At 35.9% G+C, this 19,188-nt stretch overlaps 1 protein-coding gene across 5 annotated transcripts in view; it reads left to right on the top strand.

Annotated features, from left to right (window-relative positions):
* Positions 1 to 19,188, top strand: part of WDR72 (WD repeat domain 72) — a 232,477-nt gene that overhangs the window by 133,441 nt on the left and 79,848 nt on the right. For all 5 annotated transcript variants that reach the window (XM_086710725.1, XM_086710724.1, XM_025919506.2 and 2 more), the window contains exons 15-18: positions 5,310 to 6,136; positions 8,770 to 8,861; positions 13,033 to 13,112; positions 18,846 to 19,044. In XM_086710725.1, the coding sequence (XP_086566851.1) occupies positions 5,310 to 6,136; positions 8,770 to 8,861; positions 13,033 to 13,112; positions 18,846 to 19,044 (1,198 nt within the window). The remainder of the gene's footprint in view (positions 1 to 5,309; positions 6,137 to 8,769; positions 8,862 to 13,032; positions 13,113 to 18,845; positions 19,045 to 19,188) is intronic.

The following is a 19,188-nucleotide window of genomic DNA, read 5'->3' as shown; positions in this document are numbered from 1 at the left end:
AAAATAAAGGTTTAAAAATATGAGTAAGAAATAACTGTAAAAATGTGTTTTTAAAGGGATCAAATAGAACTTATAGAGATTAAAATGCAAAAATCAAAATTAAAAACTCAAGGGGAAGTTAAATGTGATAGTAGAGACAGGTAAGAAGAAAATAGGCAAGATAAAAGAGAATTCTGAAGTGATGCTCAGCATGTAGCACAGAAAGACACAGAGATTAAAAAAAAAAAAAATGAAAAAAGATAGAGTGTCTGACAAACAGCCAGCTCATCAAAGTCCTGTACAGAGTTCATGGGATGGATAGAAAAAATATGCAAAAAGGTAAGTCTGAGAACTTAACAAAATTAAAGATAGGAATACTCAGATACAATGTAGGATTGGGGGAAAGCATCCCCACCTAAAAAGAATTCTAGTGATTCCATGATTCTATGCAGAATATTAAAGACAAAAAGATCTAAAAAGCAGCAGAGAAAAGACAGATGGAGTGACAGACTACCAGCTGACACCTCAACCGCATCAAAGGAAACCAAAAGACTACAGAATAATGCCTTCAAAAATGCTGTGAGAAAATAAGTCCAATTAAAATAGTATACTCAGTGAAGTGACCTTCCAAGAAAAACATTATTCCATTGAGATGATCTACAAAGTCAAAATTTGATTCTTTGAAAAGAATATCAAAATTGACAAACTTCTTTGTGGATCCCGAGAAACTTAACAGAAGACCATGGGGGAGGGGAAGGAAAAAAAAAAGAGGTCAGAGAGGGAGGAAGCCAAAACATAAGAGACTCTTAAAAACTGAGAACAAGCTGAGGGTTGATGGGGGTGGGAGGGAGGGGAGGGTGGGCAATGAGCATTGAGGAGGGCACCTGTTGGGATGGGCACTGGTTGTTGTATGGAAACCAATTTGACTATAAATTTCATATTTAAAAAACAAAAAAAAAATTGACAAACTTCTGGCAAGAAAAAAAACAACAGAAGCAACAAACTAATATCAGAAATGAAAACAGACCCATAGCTACAGAAAGTTTTTAAAAAATGATAAGCAAATAATATAAACATCCCTCTGAACAATCATTAAACTAGCAAAAGAAATTAAGCATGGTCTAAGTAAGCGTGAGATACAATCTGGAACTTGACAAGCATCCTCAAATTTATATGAAAGAATAAAAGATCATAGGAAGAACAAGATAGGAGAACCTATCCACCCGATCTGAAGTCTTTTTGTAAAGCTATGGATACTATGGAATGTCCTGAGTCCTAGGTAAATTGATTCAAGTCCCAGGCAGCAGATCAGTGAGAAAAGAAGAGATTCACAAGTGATATTGGAATATTGGATATCAAGGTAAAAAGTATGAAAATAATTTCCTAGTGTAAGCACACCACAAAAATGAAAAAGTATTAAAGAATCAAAAAGTGTGTGAAACTTTAAATTTTGGGATAAGTATATGTGAATGTTTTTATTTCCTCTGAATAGGGAAAGTTTTCATTTTTCTTTGTAAAGAAGACACAGAAAGTATAATCTTTAAAGTAAATGTTTCCTAAGTTTGACAGTAGTAAAATAGGAACTCAATGTTTATCAGAGAACGCTTTTAAAAAATAATGTAAAGACAAGCCACAAATAGAAGGTATGTGGATCACATAACCAGCAAAAGATAACTTCTGGAATAAATACATAACCCTAAAATCAATAATAAAAGGATAAATAGAAGGTTTACAAAAGCCATAGGTAGGTACTTTATAGAACAATCATGAAAAGGCCAATGAACTATTGCCTTGATACTCAGTTAATGGTAATAATTAAAGAAATGAAAATTAAAACTACAAGGGATACCAAATTATACCCCCTATATTGACAAAAATAAGATCCTGTATTAATGATGATGTGGCATATGGAAACTCATCATACAATGGTACTGAGATTCACAGATTGGTACAAATCACTTGGAAGAAGAATTTGGGATAATCTCCTAGTTAAAGAAGTGCATGTCTTATGAATTATCACTGTCACTCTAGAAATTTTTGCAAATGTGAACCAGAAGTCTTTACCAGAAGAATATTCACTGTAACTTTTTTTTTCTTTTTGCAATAGTAAATCTTGCAAATAATTTAAATGGCCACTTAAAAACAATAGATACATAAACTGTATTATCATATAGCATAATATTTTACAGCAGCAAAAATGAAAGAACTACAGCTATAATCATCGAATCCTAGAAATATAAATTTCAGCATAATAAAGCAAATTGGAAAAAATGTTAATATTTATATCAAAATTCAAAAAAAAACAAAAAAAAATAGTCAGTTGGACTATTTAAGGTTAAGACATTAAATGAAACCAAAGAGGGACGCCCGGGGGGCTCAGTTGGTTAAGTGTCCAACTTCAGCTCAGGTTATCATCTCAAGGTCCAGGAGTTCAAGCCCCGCATCTAGCTCTGTGCTGACAGCTCAGAGCCTGGAGCCTGCTTCAGATTCTGTATCTTCCTCTCTCTCCACCTCTCCCCCCTCTCAAAAATAAATAGACATTAAATAAATGAATGAATGAATAAATAAATAAATAAATAAAACCAAAGAAATCATAAACATGAAATTCAAGATATTGGTTACCTCTGAAAGCAGTCAAGGGTATAGAATCAGGTCTGGTTCTGTTTTTTAGTTGGATGGGGGCACTTTGTTAACATTCCTTTAATATTTCATAAGCATTATTTACTATGCAACGTATAAACTGTAGAAAAAATAACATAGGACAAAAATGTAGCACAATGAATTACCTCAAAGCAGACACCTACATAATCACTATGTAGATTAAGTAATAAAATATTCAGCACTGTAGAAACTATGTCCTTCCTATACTCAAAAAGTAACTACTATCCTTATAGATTTAATATCTGTGCATACATCCTTAAACCTTAGGGTGTTTTGCCTCTATTTTTTTTTGTTTCTTTGTTTATTGAGAGAGTGGGGGAGGGGCAATGGACAGGAAAAGAAAGAATCTTAAGCAAGTTCCATGCCCAGCATGGAGCCCAACTTGGGGCTCCATCTCATGACCAGTCTCCAGATCATGATCTGTGCCTAAATCAAAAGTAGGTTGCTTAAATGACTGAGCCACCCAGGTGCCCCTGCCCCTGTTTTCTTCAAACTTAACATGAATAAAGTCATACGGTTAATTATTTTGTGTCTGGCTTCTTTGGTCAACATTATGCTGGTAGAATCACACATTCTCCACATTGTTGAATGTCTATAGTTTTCTCATTTTCACTGTTGCTTATTTTTTCATTGCCTGGATACATCACAATGTCTCTATTCATTCCATTGTCGGTGGGCATTTAGGTTGCTTCTAGTCTGGGGCAATTATGAATAATGATGCTATATAGTTATGCCCATGTTTCTCCATATACAACATTGATGTTAGGTCCTAAAAGAACTAAATTAACGGCTTACATGTTATTTTGTATGTACTAAACATTACATAATAATAAATAATGTAAGAAGCCTTCTTTGCCAAATTAGTAGGTAATGAATGCTATTACTATTTTAGTTTCACTTTTTGGTTACGTTTTATTTTTTTTTTCTTTTCCTACTTTAATTTGGATGTTATTTTTGTGAATTGCTATTGATGTTACTTGCTCATTTTTCAAACTGTATGGTACTATATTTTGATTTGCAAAAATCATTTATTAATAATTATACTAAACTTTGTACTTATTAATGGAAATACATTATTTTTCTTAATTTGCCCCATTTTTTTTCACCTTTAAATTGTTTTAATGGTTGATTTTTTTCAGCTTTCTTTTTTATGGTCATAAATTAAAGATATCATTGCAAAAAATTGCAAAAAACCCCTAAGGTATAAAAACCCTTTTAATTCTCTCTTTCCAATTAACTATTGTTAATTTTGGTGCATGCCTTTTATGACTGTATATAAAACATATATTTTATATATATAGCGTGTGTGTGACTATATATTATATATATTTATGTTGACTATATATATTAACTGTACATAATGTATACATACATTTATTTATATATTAAATATATGTGTATATATACATATACTTACGTATATTTATATCAATATATAAAATTATATATTCACACACACGTAGTTTTACAAAAGGAGGATTATTTTTTCTGCTTAACAGAGCACACATCACATTTTTTCCTCAATAAATAAAGTTTTACATCATCATTTTAAAATATGTTAATGTTGAGGCACTTGGGTGGATCAGTCAGTTAAGCATCCGACTCTTGATTTCAGGTCATGATCTCACAGTAGTGAGACGGAGCCCCACTTTGGGCTCCCTGCTCAGTGCAGAGCCTACTTGATACTCTCTCTCTCTTTCTCTCTCTCTCTCTTCCCCTCTCCCCATTTGTTTTTTCTCTCTCTCTCTCTCTAAAATAAAAATTTTTAAACATTTAAAATATTTTAATGGTATTCCATTGCATACATACGTTAATCATTCAGTCAACACATACTGACTGAGTTCCTTAGTAACTATATAGCAGCATCATTTTATAGGCCTTGGGGGCAAAACAATGCACAGAATTCCTGCAAAGGTGGAGTCTGAATGCTACTGGGGAAAATATACAGTAAACAAGTTATATTTTATGTTATACAAGGTAACCAGAGGTACTAGGAAGAAAAAAAGCAAGGAAGAGGATGGAGACTAATGGGTGTGAGGGGAGAGGGCACTCAAGGAAGGCCTCTTAATGAACAGAAACATAACTGAAGTATGAGAGCCCACCATGCCAATATTTTGGGCAAAATCATTTTAGGCAGAGAAATAATAAATGCAAGTTTGTTAGGCAAAGCTTACAAAAAAATAGTTATATGATATTGGTTAACATTTAGGTTACTTCCAAATATTTAAAATTTTAAACAAATTTGGTGAGAAAATTCTTGTCAAGACTTCCTAAATTCTTGCAGATGTTCTATTCTTCTCCTTAATTTTCAAACCCACTTTTTCCCTGTTGTATATTCATGGCTATGCTGATATGAAAACATGAAATCATATATTAGAGGACATAAATCTGATGCCATCTTACTCCATAGGCCTAATTCACATTTTTTAAGAGGAAAAATAAAAGACTTAGGAAGAAAAAATAACTTTTTATGAACTATTAGAATATAGAACGTTTAATTTAGAGGGGAATGTTTAGAGCTAAGACAAAAAAAATTCAAATGACTTGCCTTTAGTTGTACTGCTACTTAATACTTTCTTTTTATGCCATTTTAATATCATAGACACTTTAATAAAATCACTTAAAAATAAGAACTTTGACACACATATATTTTTTTAAATCTCCTTTAGGTTGCTGATGTCAAGCCTTTCTCAGGACCTTTTAATGTCTTGCCTGTGAAGACAAGATGGAGTGACATTGGCTTTCATATCCTTCTATTTGATCTGGAAAACCTTGTTGAACTTTTGCTGCCAACTCCAGTCTGTGACGTTGACCCTTCCAATTCATTCTATGGTAGTGAGATCCTGAGAAGAGCCAAAAGCACAGTTGAGAAGAAAACACTGACTCTGAAAAGAAATAAAACTGCCTCTGGTTCTCTCTCAGCAGAGGCACAAGCCAAGCCTGTCAGTGAGAACCCAGCCCAGGGAGAGAATACTGCCAAATCCTTAGGAGATAATGAAGGCATTAAAAGGCAGAAGAAAATAAAGAACTCCAAAAAGATGCACCCCAAGCCATCAAGAAAAGTGGATGCCAACGTCACGATAGACACAGCTAAATTGTTCCTCTCTTGCTTTTTGCCGTGGGGAGTAGATAAAGAATTTGATAATCTGTGCATTAAGCATCTAGATATTTTAAAGCTTCAGGGTTCTGTTTCTTTAGGACTTGCCTCAAATGAGGATCACTTCTCATTGATGCTGCCGGGTTGGGATTTATGCAATGCCGAAATGAAAAAAGACTATTCAAAAGTAAATTTATTTTCCAAAAAAGTTTTGGACTTGTCAAATAAATACACGTCCACTCTTCCAAACCAAGTTGGGATGCCAAGAGGGCTGGAAAATAATTGTGATTCTTCGCAAGAGTCAAACACCCTAAACACTATAGTTTATTTATTGAACAGACTATTTGCAGTTAATAAGTTAGTTAACACACCTTTAGAGTTGGCATGTGGAATTGACAGGTAAGACATGCATAAAGATTTTGACTATTGTTATTTGGGACATTAAAAATTATCATTATTTGCTGTATTCATTCATCTCTCTAACCTACCGCCCTCCTTTCCATCCTCCTTTCTTTTAGTCTCCTAAGTGAAGACTAAATATGCAGCAACTCCTTTAGCTTAAAACACATTTAAGAAAAATCTTGCTATTAATTCATTGAGATTAGAGGATAATCTGGGCAATAAATCTATATATTTTAAAATTTATTCATTCAACAAATATATATTGCTTTCATAATATGTGCCAGGAAAATCATAGTGTTGGATGATGAATGAAATAATAGATAGGTAGATAGAAAGGTGGATGATAGATAGATTGATTCATACACACGTTGAAATCCGTTTTACTTGCTGTGAATTAAATATGAACAAAGAACATTTAAGTAAATGCCAATAATAATGTATTTCATATATCATCAGAAAAAGTTTTAAAATTTCATACCTGAAATCCCACCATTTAATTTATACTTTGGTGTATTAAACTAGAGGAAGCTATCAGCAATTCATTTACAAAAAGTACACTTTAGTAACAATAGCTATTGTTTTTTGCATGTTTAATATCTATTAGTCACCATGTAAGCACTTACATGATTTCATTTAATATGCAAAGCTGGCATATAGGTATTATTAATTTGCTCCTTGTAAAGATGAGGGCATTGAGTCTTGAGAATTTATCTTCAAGACAAATTCACCTCCTTAGAGGCTGATTCAAAGCAGAGCTCCATTCTAATTCCAGAGCCGCATTAATTACTAAACTTAACTCTGTGTGTTTACCTTCTTCCACTGCTAAAATTAGTATAGCTTTTCATTGTATGATGTTAGAGGATTGAATTCAGGTGCTTACTGAATATATCCTTAGCACTAGCCTACAGAGGAAGTATAAATAAATGTCTCATTTGGGTAGGAACTAATTCAAATGATAAAAATAATACACATGAAATAAATAGAAACACTGAAGTAGGGCAAAGGAATGAAGAAAAATATTTGTAGTATAGATAAGTATTTTGGTGGCCAGAGTAAAGAGAATAGTTAGTGTGAGATGAAACCAACAGAAAGCCTTCACAGAAGAGACATTGTCTGAAGTGCCTACTACATGGCGGTAAATGGTCCTTGACATTTCTGTTATGTGATAGGAGCTCAGTTCAACATGTATCTGTGCCAGGCACTATATAATAGGCACAGTTTCTGCCCTCAGTAGACCTAGCAAGTTGGGTAGCAAGTCTATGTGGATTACATAGGATTCAGTGTTATGCTTCCTTCCATTATAATGATTCTATACTGTAGCATTTCCCATTTTCTGTTCTGTGGCCTTAAGAGGGAGGAAACAGACTGGTAAATTTCTGTGATTTGCATACTTAATTTTCCTCTTTTCTTTTTTTCTGTTTATAAATATAAAATATAAATATGTTATATATACACACACACATTTAAATTTCAAATAGGCTTCTTTTATTTTCCCTTCTAGTACTAAGAAAATTACAAAGCACTTAAATATGGTTAACAAAAATCCCGTCAGCCTGAAGCCAGAAAACCTGGGAATAAATCCTGGTTTTGTTGTTTAACTAGCCATGTCGCTTTGGACAAGTCACTTAGCCCCTCTGGGCCTGGCTTTCCTCATGTAGGATATGAAGTGGATGGGATAGGTGACTACTAAGATTTCTTCAAATTCTTAAAAATCTAGGCTGCTAACAAATTATATTTGCCTAATCATGACCCCACTAAGTTGATGAGTTACTGTTTGCTGGAAGTTTTCATTCTGAGTTTGCTCCTGATAAGAAGTACAGAATGTAGAGGATGTGTCTGGTGTCCTAAAGGGAGATTAAGGGCTTTCAGCATGCTTTCCACTAAATGGCCTTAAAATTGTTGTCATACATTAGTTCATTCTTTACAAAATTCTTCATTAAGAAAAAAATCATTGAGTAGAGGTGTCAGGATTAGAGACTGCCTCCGTAAAATAGTCACTTCAACTTTGATCTGCTGTCAGGGACTGTATGTCATTTTTTAGGAAATCAAAATAACGTGTATTGGATTTGTCACACCAAATCCTTCCAACAGATTTGGCTGTTTTGCTAACATTTCACTGTGGTTGTGAAGGTTGAGAAAATCCTGGTGTACTTAACTGGGTACATGACGTAAATGCATTTTAAGGAAAAAGCCATCTGCCTATGAGAGTATTCCTGAAGAGTATCTCAAAGTTCCTATGATTAAATCACTGGCACTAGTGTAAAGCCTGCCTCCATCAGGTCCTTATTGTACCTGGGGAGAACTCTTTGGCAGATATCAACATTTTAGGATTGAAAAATTCATTGCATTAGCCACAAATTACAGGACTTAACATAGTGGGACTCCTACAAAAGTGAGTCACAAGGTAATTCTGGTATAAACTAAGGTTCACAATTCAACAGGGATTAAGGTTCCGGGTAGGAACAAAGTGGGGAAATAAAGATTTACCAAAGACATTAATGTGGACAACATTGCTAAAAATAATCTGTGTTCAGTTCCTGAATTTTTTGAAGTGGTCGTGCACTCTTCAATTGATTTCTAAAATACTTTTCATACATTTTTAATAATATCCTTTGTTTTTTCCCCCACAGGTCTTTCAAAATGGAATCTGTGCACAACAAGGCAAGAATTCCCGGGAATGAGATTTCGAATATTTCAAGCTTCTATGGTTACTTACGAAATGGTAAGGGAGTTACAGATATAGCCTCATTTTTTTTCTTCTATGAAATAAAATAACTTGCCTATCCATAACTGGATAGCACTCAACAATTTAGAAGGATCATTACGTGTATTTATTGTTTGATTTAGTTTTCATTTCACATGGCTATACTTCTGTATTCTGCCTGTATTTTAAATATACATGATGTTTTATTAAAATAAATAACATTATAAGACATTCAGTGTGATGAATTTCATCAAATGATCTTTGAAATGCCTGAAAATCTGAAACTTTTCAGCAAAAGAAATATTTGGTTATTAAATTAAGGTCACATGTGATTTATGGGAAAGATTATTACATCAGTATCTTTATTAGCAAATAAGTGATTATTATATTAGAGAATTTTATAGCTTTTTCAGAAGGTTATAGTGGTCTTTGAATTCTTCTGAGAAATAGTCTTAGTGCTTATATTTTCTTTTGATGCCAAATCGCTAATTTATCCTCAAAATCTGCTTTTCTAAATTAAAAAAAAAAATTAATGCTTATTTATTTTTGAGAGACAGGGGTGGGATAGGGGCATAGAGAGAGGGAGACACAGAATCAGAAGCAGAATCTAGGCTCTGAGCTGTCAGCACAGAGCCCAACATGGAGCTTGAACCCACAGACTGTGAGATCATGACCTAAACTGAAGTTGAACATTTAACCTACTGAGCCACCCACGTGCCCCATCTAAATTTTTGACATCTCAGTAAATGGCAAATCTGCCCGTCTAGTTGTTCAGACCAAGAACTTTGGTGTCGTTTTGACTTTCCCCTTTTTCTCATACCCCACATTCCAATCTTTTAATAATAAACATGTTGGTTCTACCTTCAGAATATATTCCAGATTCTGTTTCTCTCTACCCGCATGACCACCCCTGAGCCTTCATCCCCTCCTGCCTGGACTACAGTAACAGAAGCCTCCTAACCACCCTTGTGCTCCTATTTCCGCTTCACACACTGTTCACAATCAAGCAGCAAAAACGACCTATCAGAAACTGAGTCAGAACCTCATGCTTTTGTTCAACACATTTCAGTGGCTTCTGTTTCACTCTGAATAAAAGCCAGTCTCTAGGACAGCAGACAAGGCCCAATATAACCTGGCTGTTCTGCCTCTGTCATTGCACACACGCCCTCACCTGACTTCATCTCTTTGGGGTTCCCCTTGCTGAGCGTGCTCCAGCTACACTGGACTTTTTACTCTTACCCAAACATAGGGCCTTTGCACTGGCTATTTCCACTCCCTAGAATGTTCTTTTCTCAGATTCCAGAGGTCAACCTGCTGCCCCCCACCTCCACCTTACATCCTTCCTTCTTGCTCAAATGCCATCTCATCGACGAAGGTGCCCTCCTTTTTCCCCAGCACACTCTACCCCATTCCCTATTTTACTGTTTTCCAAAATTCTTTTCATTTTCTGATGTAATATATATATATATATTTTTTTTTTCACTTGCCATCTACGTCCTGCTACTAAAATGAAAGCTCCATGGGGGTTATTATTTATTTATGACAGTTTTTTTCACTGCTGTGTCTCCAGTTCCCAGAGCAATGCCTTCAAGGAATTAAATACCTTTGGATTCATGGGTAAATAGTAAATAGAACAATGGTTTTGAAAATAGATGGCTGAAGTTTAAGATCTAGTCCTGCCACTTACTACTTATGCAATTTGGGGCATTTCTTTTACTCCCTTAAAAGTTTATTTACTACATTTGCAAAATGGGAATGAGATTCTGGACTTGACATGCACTATGCCTCCAAAGTTGTACAGCATATGATCAGTACATTAAGATGCCCTGAACAATGGTACATAGGGGCCCTCTCAAGTCTATTGAAAAGAATATTTTGAATATTTTAAAGTGAGAGTTTATTAATAGCTTCCAATTTTTGAGTAACTAGTATATTCAAAGAATTATGCTAATGATTTTACACATATTATCTCAATATATAAACAATCTCACACAGTAGGAGGGACTATCTCTGTTTTACCCTCAGGAAAATTGGGGCTCAGGGAAGTTAGATGACTCACTCAGAGGCAAACAGCTGTTAAGCAGAGAGGCCAGGACTCTGACCCCAACGACTTGCTCTTTCCATTATGTCAATATACTTCTCAGTTATGATTACAACCAGTGTCCCCTTCAAATGGTCCCAGTCTGGATTGCCTGCCTTATCCTTAAACTGTAGCCCTTAACAGGACATTTATCCTCATTTTAATTTTTTATGACATTAATAAAGGGATTAGAATTCAAGGCATAATATGAGTGGTTTCTGCAGAGACCAAGAGAATTGCTAACCAGAGCCATGGAGGCTCCAGGTGCCCCAGCCAAAGCCAAGAGCAACTAGTGTCATTATTGAATAATCTCCCTCGTGTTTAGAGGTCGTATTTATAGCATTTAAGATTCACCTAGGTCCTAAGGAAACATGGTTTTGTGTTTTAATAACTGGAATATGGGAGGTGAAGGGAAAGGAGGGATTCATTTTATGCTATTAATTCAATAAAGTCAAAGCCTGGAGAATAAAATAATACTTTGAGGTGCTCATTCTAAAGGGTTGACAGGAACCAATACCCACTTGTGTCAGCAAAAATGGTGACTCAGTAATATTGGTAAGCCTGGGGTGTTTTCTTTTTATCTTTCCCCCTGATGTTGCAATTAATTCTTTAGCTTACTGACATTGGCAAGAAAAGTTGGCTCTCATTTCTACCTCATATTAAAATTTTAACATCACATTAAAGTGCACTGTGAAGTACCCCATGATGCCAGTAAGTAGTTACAGTTGAGACCAATACTTAGCTTTGATGGTAGAGTCACAAGGTCAACAGAATAAGGGCGGGGTGGGGAAGGAGAGAGATCAAAAGAAAATTTTCTCTTACCTGCTGTGCTCCTGAAGAAATGGAGAATATGACTTCAAAATCATAGTGTTCTATCATACTTACGTGTTTTATGCGCCGATCTTGGTCATTTAAAATTCACATCATATGTTCCTTCAGGGAAAAATAATGATAATGAGTCAGAAGTTTCTTATATATTTTTTTAATATTCTCAGTTGACTGAAGATAGAAATATGTTCAATATTTTCTATCACATTTCCCTTGACCACTAACATGATATATAAAATATATATAAAATACAAAATATTTATAAATTAGATATTTGTACATACACAGACACATATATTAATATGTAAAATGGTGATTCTATGAAAACCATACTGGAATAATACTAACCTAAACAGTTAATACCAGAATTTCAAACACATATTAATACATTAATTTAGATAGACAATTACAGTAATTTTCCCTCCAATGCAAGCCGTCATCATTTTTCCTTATCTCACTCCTAGGATCTGGCACCTAGATAATATACTTTAGCCATCAGAAAGCCTTAATTGATCAATTTTTCATTTGGATGATAATATGTACATTTTCAATTAATGAAAAGGCACTTATTAAGTGCTCTTTTGTGTAGGGGGCTGCTGGACACTCTACAGATCAATTTAAATAAACCAAGCTCTAGCTCACTCTTAAAATTTCACACTGAACATTAAGGCAAATAGATAGAAAGGACATTCAAAAGGGCAAACTTAAAAGAAACAATACATAACAAAATGAGTCAAATTAAAACATAAGTGCTATATCTATTGATCAGAGTAGTATAACTGGGTAAGGACAAATCAAAGGAAGTCTTTTATATGATTTCTGTGTGATAGATACTGATTCATAGCAAGGTAGTATTTCAGGACCTATTTGCATGAGAAAGGAATTGTAAAAATTTGGCAATCTGTCTTGGGTGGGAGTATTAGTCATTGCATTCTGCTGGCAAAAACTACAAAGATGGGTTTAAGGTATAAAGATGAATTTGATTTGATATGAATATGTATTAGTATAATCATTAGAAATACATATAAATTAATAAATGGTTCTTGACTCTGGTTATACATGAAAATCATCTGAGGTACTTTTACAAAGTACCAATGCTTGCCTTTCCCTCCCCCCTGGGACCTAAAATCAGAATCTCTGAAAGATGGAGCCTGGACATTGGTGTTTGTGGAAAAATATGCTTCCCAGGCGATTCTAACATGCAGCCAGGATTGAAGATCATTGGGTAGCATCCATTTTTTAATACTCTCAAGTTATAAAATGTATTCTATGTATTTCTAGGTAAAAGTGAATCCCATATACCTGAAGCTGACATTTCACTTTTGAAGCTAATTTCCTGTTGGAGAGACCAGTCTGTGCAGGTATGATATAGTGCATGTTCCTGAAGTTATTAGAAGAGTTCCTTGCTATTCCTTTCTATCCAATGAGTGGTTCATTCATACTCCTCTTAACCTGAGAGAACCAGTAAATGGGTACTGCTCTCCTCACAAAATATTTCCTCCCAGGCACTTCATTTAACAAGACTAACACAGAGACTAATAATTGAGGGAAAAAGTGGAAAAAGACATATGCAAGGATGCACCAGGTTAGGAGGTATGAATAGAGGGGCCTGAGGAGGGGATGTTCCTGTTGTTGCAGGTAACTTATTGCCTATTGAAGTGTCATATTGTGGCAGAATTGTCTATTATTTGATTTCAAACTGTGCCATGACAAAAAAGTCCCTCAGCTTGAGAATTTGGTGTGTGTACTTAGGAATCATTTTTCTATCTTGAGAGTCCTCATCTGTAAGCTGCTTTAGAGAGCTGGTTTCCTCACGGACCAATTTAAGCCCTTCCATCTCTTTTAAGGCTTTTGGGGATCCTAAAATCTTACCAAGTGGCTTTGTGCATTGTACAATAAATCTAATCTGAGCATTGATTAGATGAATATTTATTGGAACTTTATTCTTCATGAGCGTAAGAAATGTCAAATTTGCAAAACAAGCATAGCAATAATTCCAATTACAAGTGTTTATTCTTGGTTATAGGAAAACAAGTAAGTTACTCAGAACACACTGTGGAGTTGACACCACAAAACCAAACAAACACAGTTGGAATGGCTATTGAAACTTCTTACCGTGGCCTACAGGTTTATACATGATTTGCCACTAACCTAACCTCTTTGCTCATCATTCCCCCGAGGCTCTAAGTAGCTACATTGACCATTTTATTTTAAAAATACAGAAAGCTCATTCCCACCTCAAGACTGTTCTCTTGGGCAGGAATTCTCGTTTTTTCATTCATTATTCAGGTCTTTGCTCAAAAGCCAACTGCTCAGAGAAGTCCTGCCTGATTACCCACCTAATGTCACCATACCCTCCCCACCCATGCTTCCCTCCAGTCACCATCACATTACCCAGTTTTACTTTCTTTGTTGCAATTGCTTTTAATGGAAATCATACCCTTTGCTTTTTTGCTTGCTTACCTTCTGTCTTCTTGGTGTTCTAGAAACTTGCTGAGAGCAGGGACTTGGTGTGTCCCACTCACCCCTCCTTCACCAATACCCAGAAAAGCAGTAGTCACAGCAGCCTGTCAATAATAGTTAACGAATGAATGGATAGCTATTCAAAAAGCCTCTGTGACAATCAAATAAATATTAGTACATGTTGACTTTACCAGCATATTAGTAACCACACTAAGAGTCTCTGTTAAAGATAAGATTTCCACTCCTACCCCCAGCCTAACAATTCCTCAACAAGGGGAAAAAAACCTTAAGGAAAAGAATTCAACAGAAAATTTATCCTGAATTGCTCTAACTAAAGATATTTTGTAATAGCTCATTTGACCTTCAAGTAAATTTTAATAGGGTTTGGACAAGTTTGGACTAATGGACCTTTAAGGTTCTATGATTCTATGACCTTGTGTAAAGTTTGGCAGTGCGACAAATGTTACTAGAACATTTATTACTCACTCTATAGGAAGTCTAAGCTTCAAAGCTCTCCTCTTGACTCTGCCACTAACCTGATAAATAACCCGGGGATATAGGTTTAATTGTTGATTATTTATTTTATGCTTGAAATTCTCTTTCTCTCTCTCTCTCTCTCTCTCTCTCTATTTCCCCCTGCCCCTTTATCCCACTCATGTTCTCTCTCTCTCTCAAATAAAATAATTAAATTTAAAAATTTTGTTAAAAAGAAAGAAATCCTGGAAAAGCAACAGTTAGGTTTTAGAGTTGCTAATTTGCTGATACTTCTCTAAATTTTCTGGATTTTATAATATAACACCAGTGGGGAAATCATGACATCCAGGCCTCTGGGGAGTATTGCTTTTCCAGGAGCTGCTGCAAACACATGAAAATTCAGTGTCAACCTGAGTGTTGACAAAATGGTTTTATACTGGAAAATCTGGACATTGGAACCATAAGCAGGACACAGGGGCTCTTACGAGTCTTCATGATGCTCTGCTATTTTACAGAACTTTACTGAGTCAAAGTTTTAGTAGAAAACCATTAAATTTTTTACCTTGCCTATGGCATAGGAGTATTTCTAGAAATAAGTATGTGGCCCAGATTTGTGGTTGTCTCTTTCCAGCCAGTGGATTTGTAAACCTTCTCTTAAATCTCTGTACATAAAGGTGTAATACTTTGCATAGCTGTCTTTTCAGAGAAAATTATTTATATGCATTTAGAAGACAGCTTTATAGTCATAGTGCTTTCAATTCTCTCATTACTTAAATCAAAAAGTTACATAAAATGTTGTTTAAAAATTTTATATTTTGTTGGAGTAAATTCTGTCTTTACTATTTATAAAATGTATCTACTATATTTATATACTAGAGGGATTTAAGTATTGATAGACAGAAATTATCAATAAAGCCTACTTTCCACACTTTCTACTTTTGAATACAGAATCTATTTCAATTCCATTGGCATTTATTAAGTACCCACGGTATACCAGATATACACCAGATACACACAGCTATACCAGATATACACCAGATACACACACATATCACCACTGTGATAACATTATTACATGCTTATAAGATGTACCATCTGTCTGTGGATTGGAGGCATGCTGAGTATTGATTTCACACTGAGCACAAAGTGTGTGTTTGAGTTTGTTTCTAATTGGGTGTACACCATTCAGTATTCACTTTTAAGTTTTATGGTTCTGAGTATCCTACTGATTATGGTTTAATATGTTTTATTCGATTATTTATGCTTCCTCTTATTATTCAATGATACTCATACTCTTTACTCTTGCAATATGCATTGGTAGTGACAAATATGTCAAAAAGCCCCCAAATTAAATAGTTAAAAAATATGGTCATGATATATAAATCTATATAAAGTAATTAGGAACATTCAGTGAAATTGCATACATCCCTGTATATTTTTAGGAAAGAATATTGACCCAAGTTGTGATAGGATATTATATCCAGTGTATAGGACATTCTAACTGCAATTGTAAGTGCTCCTCAGAGATGGTAATCCCAGTGTGAGAAGGGAGACATGATCCCATGGGAGCATGTGGCCAAACTGCCCATTCTGAAGGACAGACCACAATCCAGATCTATTCCAGGATATCCTTCAGTATCCTCCTGATTTATAGGTGGAGACAGAAGCAAATTCCATACAGGTTTCAGTGATTGAAAGCTCTCATCATAGCCTCACCCACCATCACAGTCTTTGTTTTATAAGTGAGCACATGAAGTCCCAGAGTAGTACATGACTTGGCAAAAGTTGCCTTTGTGATAATTGTCATAGTTGGATCAGAAACTCGGGCTTTCTCATTTCTGATTCAGAGCTCTTTCTGCCACATCTTGGAGGCAGTGCTGTCAAATAAAATGTGTGACAGAGTTAAAACGAAATAAATTCAGTGATGTAAAACTGTTCATCAATAATTGTCTGTCCCATCATATGACATACCTAATAAGCATGGTTCTCTTAATATAATATGGAATAATATGTTAGTAAATATCATATCTAATAGTTCATATATATCTCATCACACGGTAGATATTAACAGCCATGGCTCACCAGTATTGTGATATACAGAACTGCATGCTGAAACCATGGTGTGCAATGGCTATCACCATGTTGAGTATCTCGTCACATGATGTATATGAGCAAGCATCATGTCACAGGCTATACTGTGACAGGAGATACTACAGTATTAGTAGCCTTGATAGGCAATAGTAAAATCACATCTGTCATTAGCCTTTTTGTCCACAACCGGACCAAGCATTTGAGTATGAGCATTTGAGGAGACAAGAACAGGGGGGGATGGTCAGGGATCAGGAAGCTGCCCTGAGACTTTTGTGTAGCTCCCTATATGTAAAAGTCAAGTGCCTTTATCCTGCCATGGCAGTTCAGTGAACATCTGCCATCAGCATAAGTTCTCTGAGTGTCCCTGGAGCCTGGAGATAGCACATGCTACCACAGCACTTACAAGAGACTGAACAAATATTTAGATGAATGCCTTTTCTGCTTTTGGTGTCGGCATCTCCAGATCAGTAGGCTCAGTTGGTGCTGTCCCAAAGCCCTAGCTCTAGGCATCCTGTGGGTAGACTGGGGATAATGCAGAGGGGATAGTGGCAATGGTGGATGAGTAATCTTGACAGAGGTCAGGCTTTTGAGGGGAAGAGGAGCAGGCATTGGGGTGTGGCTGTAGGAACAGAGGAAGATAATGGGAAAGTGTCAGCCAGAGGAAGATAATGGGAAAGTGTCCCAGGGTCACCTAGGTCAGCGATGTCCTTCCAATTCTCTCATTGACTCAGCTCTTGGCTTTCCTTGAGTTCTAGCTAACTGCTGGACCTTGTCTCCTATCTTGCCAGGAAGAGGCCAAGGTACATTGTCGCTGGCTTTTTACTGAGGAGTAAGAGTATAGAACCTTGGGAGGACATATACTACAAAGGATACAGAATTAGGGGTCAGAAGACCTGTCCACCATATCTTTGTGGAACTTGGGATGTCATGTCTCAGGGTTTTCATTGAAAAAAATGAAGACATTGGATTAGATGCCCTGTGACAAGCATTCCCCTCCTGGTTCACCCAATCAAAGATCCTTCGCTGGACATGTACAATAACTGGAAGGCAAGCTTTGCAGTATTTTTAAACTGTGCAAAACCATGTGCACATATACACAGTTTAGTGAGATTTATTCTTAAAATCTTGCCTTTAGCTTTCTGTATTAAACCTAGTTAAAGTGTTTTTAGCTAAACAGTGCTTTAGAGCTAGACATTATTTGAGGAGCTAAATTTGTCTTTAAGAGCAGTATAATACATTCACATTAATTTTCTTTGCCTTCTGGTGGAAATGAAAATACCTTAGGAGAAAGAACAAAGAACTGCTTCCAACTTTTCCTTTCAGAATCTCTTTTTTTTCCCATTAAAAATCTGTGCAATTTTGGGGCGCCTGGGTGGCGCAGTCGGTTAAGCGTCCGACTTCAGCCAGGTCACGATCTTGCGGTCCGTGAGTTCGAGCCCCGCGTCGGGCTCTGGGCTGATGGCTCAGAGCCTGGAGCCTGTTTCCGATTCTGTGTCTTCCTCTCTCTCTGCCCCTCCCCCATTCATGCTCTGTCTCTCTCTGTCCCAAAAATAAATAAAAAACGTTGAAAAAAAATTAAAAAAAAAAATCTGTGCAATTTATTTTTTTCACAATGTGTAAAAAATTTATTTTTATTTTTTTATATTAAATATAATTTATTGTCAAATTGGTTTCCATACAACACCCATTGCTCATCCCAACAGGTGCCCTCCTCAATGCCCATCACCCACTTTCCCCTTTCCCCCACCCCCATCAGCCCTCAGTTTGTTCTCAATATTTAAGAGTCTCTTATGGTTTGCCTCCCTCCCTCTCTATAACTGTATTCCCCCCCTTCCCCTCCCCCCATGGTCTTCTGTTAAGTTTCTCAGGATCCAGAATCTCTTATGTTTGCTGAAGGGTGACCGTTTGGGTTCCAGTGCTTCGTATCTGCATTTCAATGGTTTCAGAGGCTAATTGTAGTGGAATGGAGCATTACAATTTATGTGAAACCTATTTAAGTCAGTTTTCTATAAGACCCCAAGCATTTGTAATAATATTAAAAAATATATTTAAAAAAATCTTTATAGGTAACTGAAGCAATACAAGCTGTTCTCTTGGCAGAAGTTCAACAGCACATGAAGACCTTGAGTAAGAGAGTAGGCAACAGTCAACCAGTGTCCATGACAGAGGATGTTCACTGTGAGATGAGACAGATTCTGCAGGAGACGGAATGGACCCGGGAGGAGGTAGAGTTACACTGTACTACAGACACCTTGCCTCTGCAAAGTAAGTGCAAAATTTATGGACATGCACTTTCATCAGAACTTTTCTACTACTTAGAGCGTATTGAGAATATGAGTTCACAATATATCATTTCTGCAAAGACCGAGCCAAGTGCCCTGCTTCTGACCTATTCTGCTATCAATTTCT

The sequence above is a fragment of the Puma concolor genome, chromosome B3 (assembly GCF_028749965.1).
Source record: "Puma concolor isolate L17-30 chromosome B3, mPumCon1.1.hap2, whole genome shotgun sequence".
Taxonomy (NCBI): Eukaryota; Metazoa; Chordata; class Mammalia; order Carnivora; family Felidae; genus Puma; species Puma concolor.
This window is presented reverse-complemented; position numbering and strand designations above follow the sequence as displayed.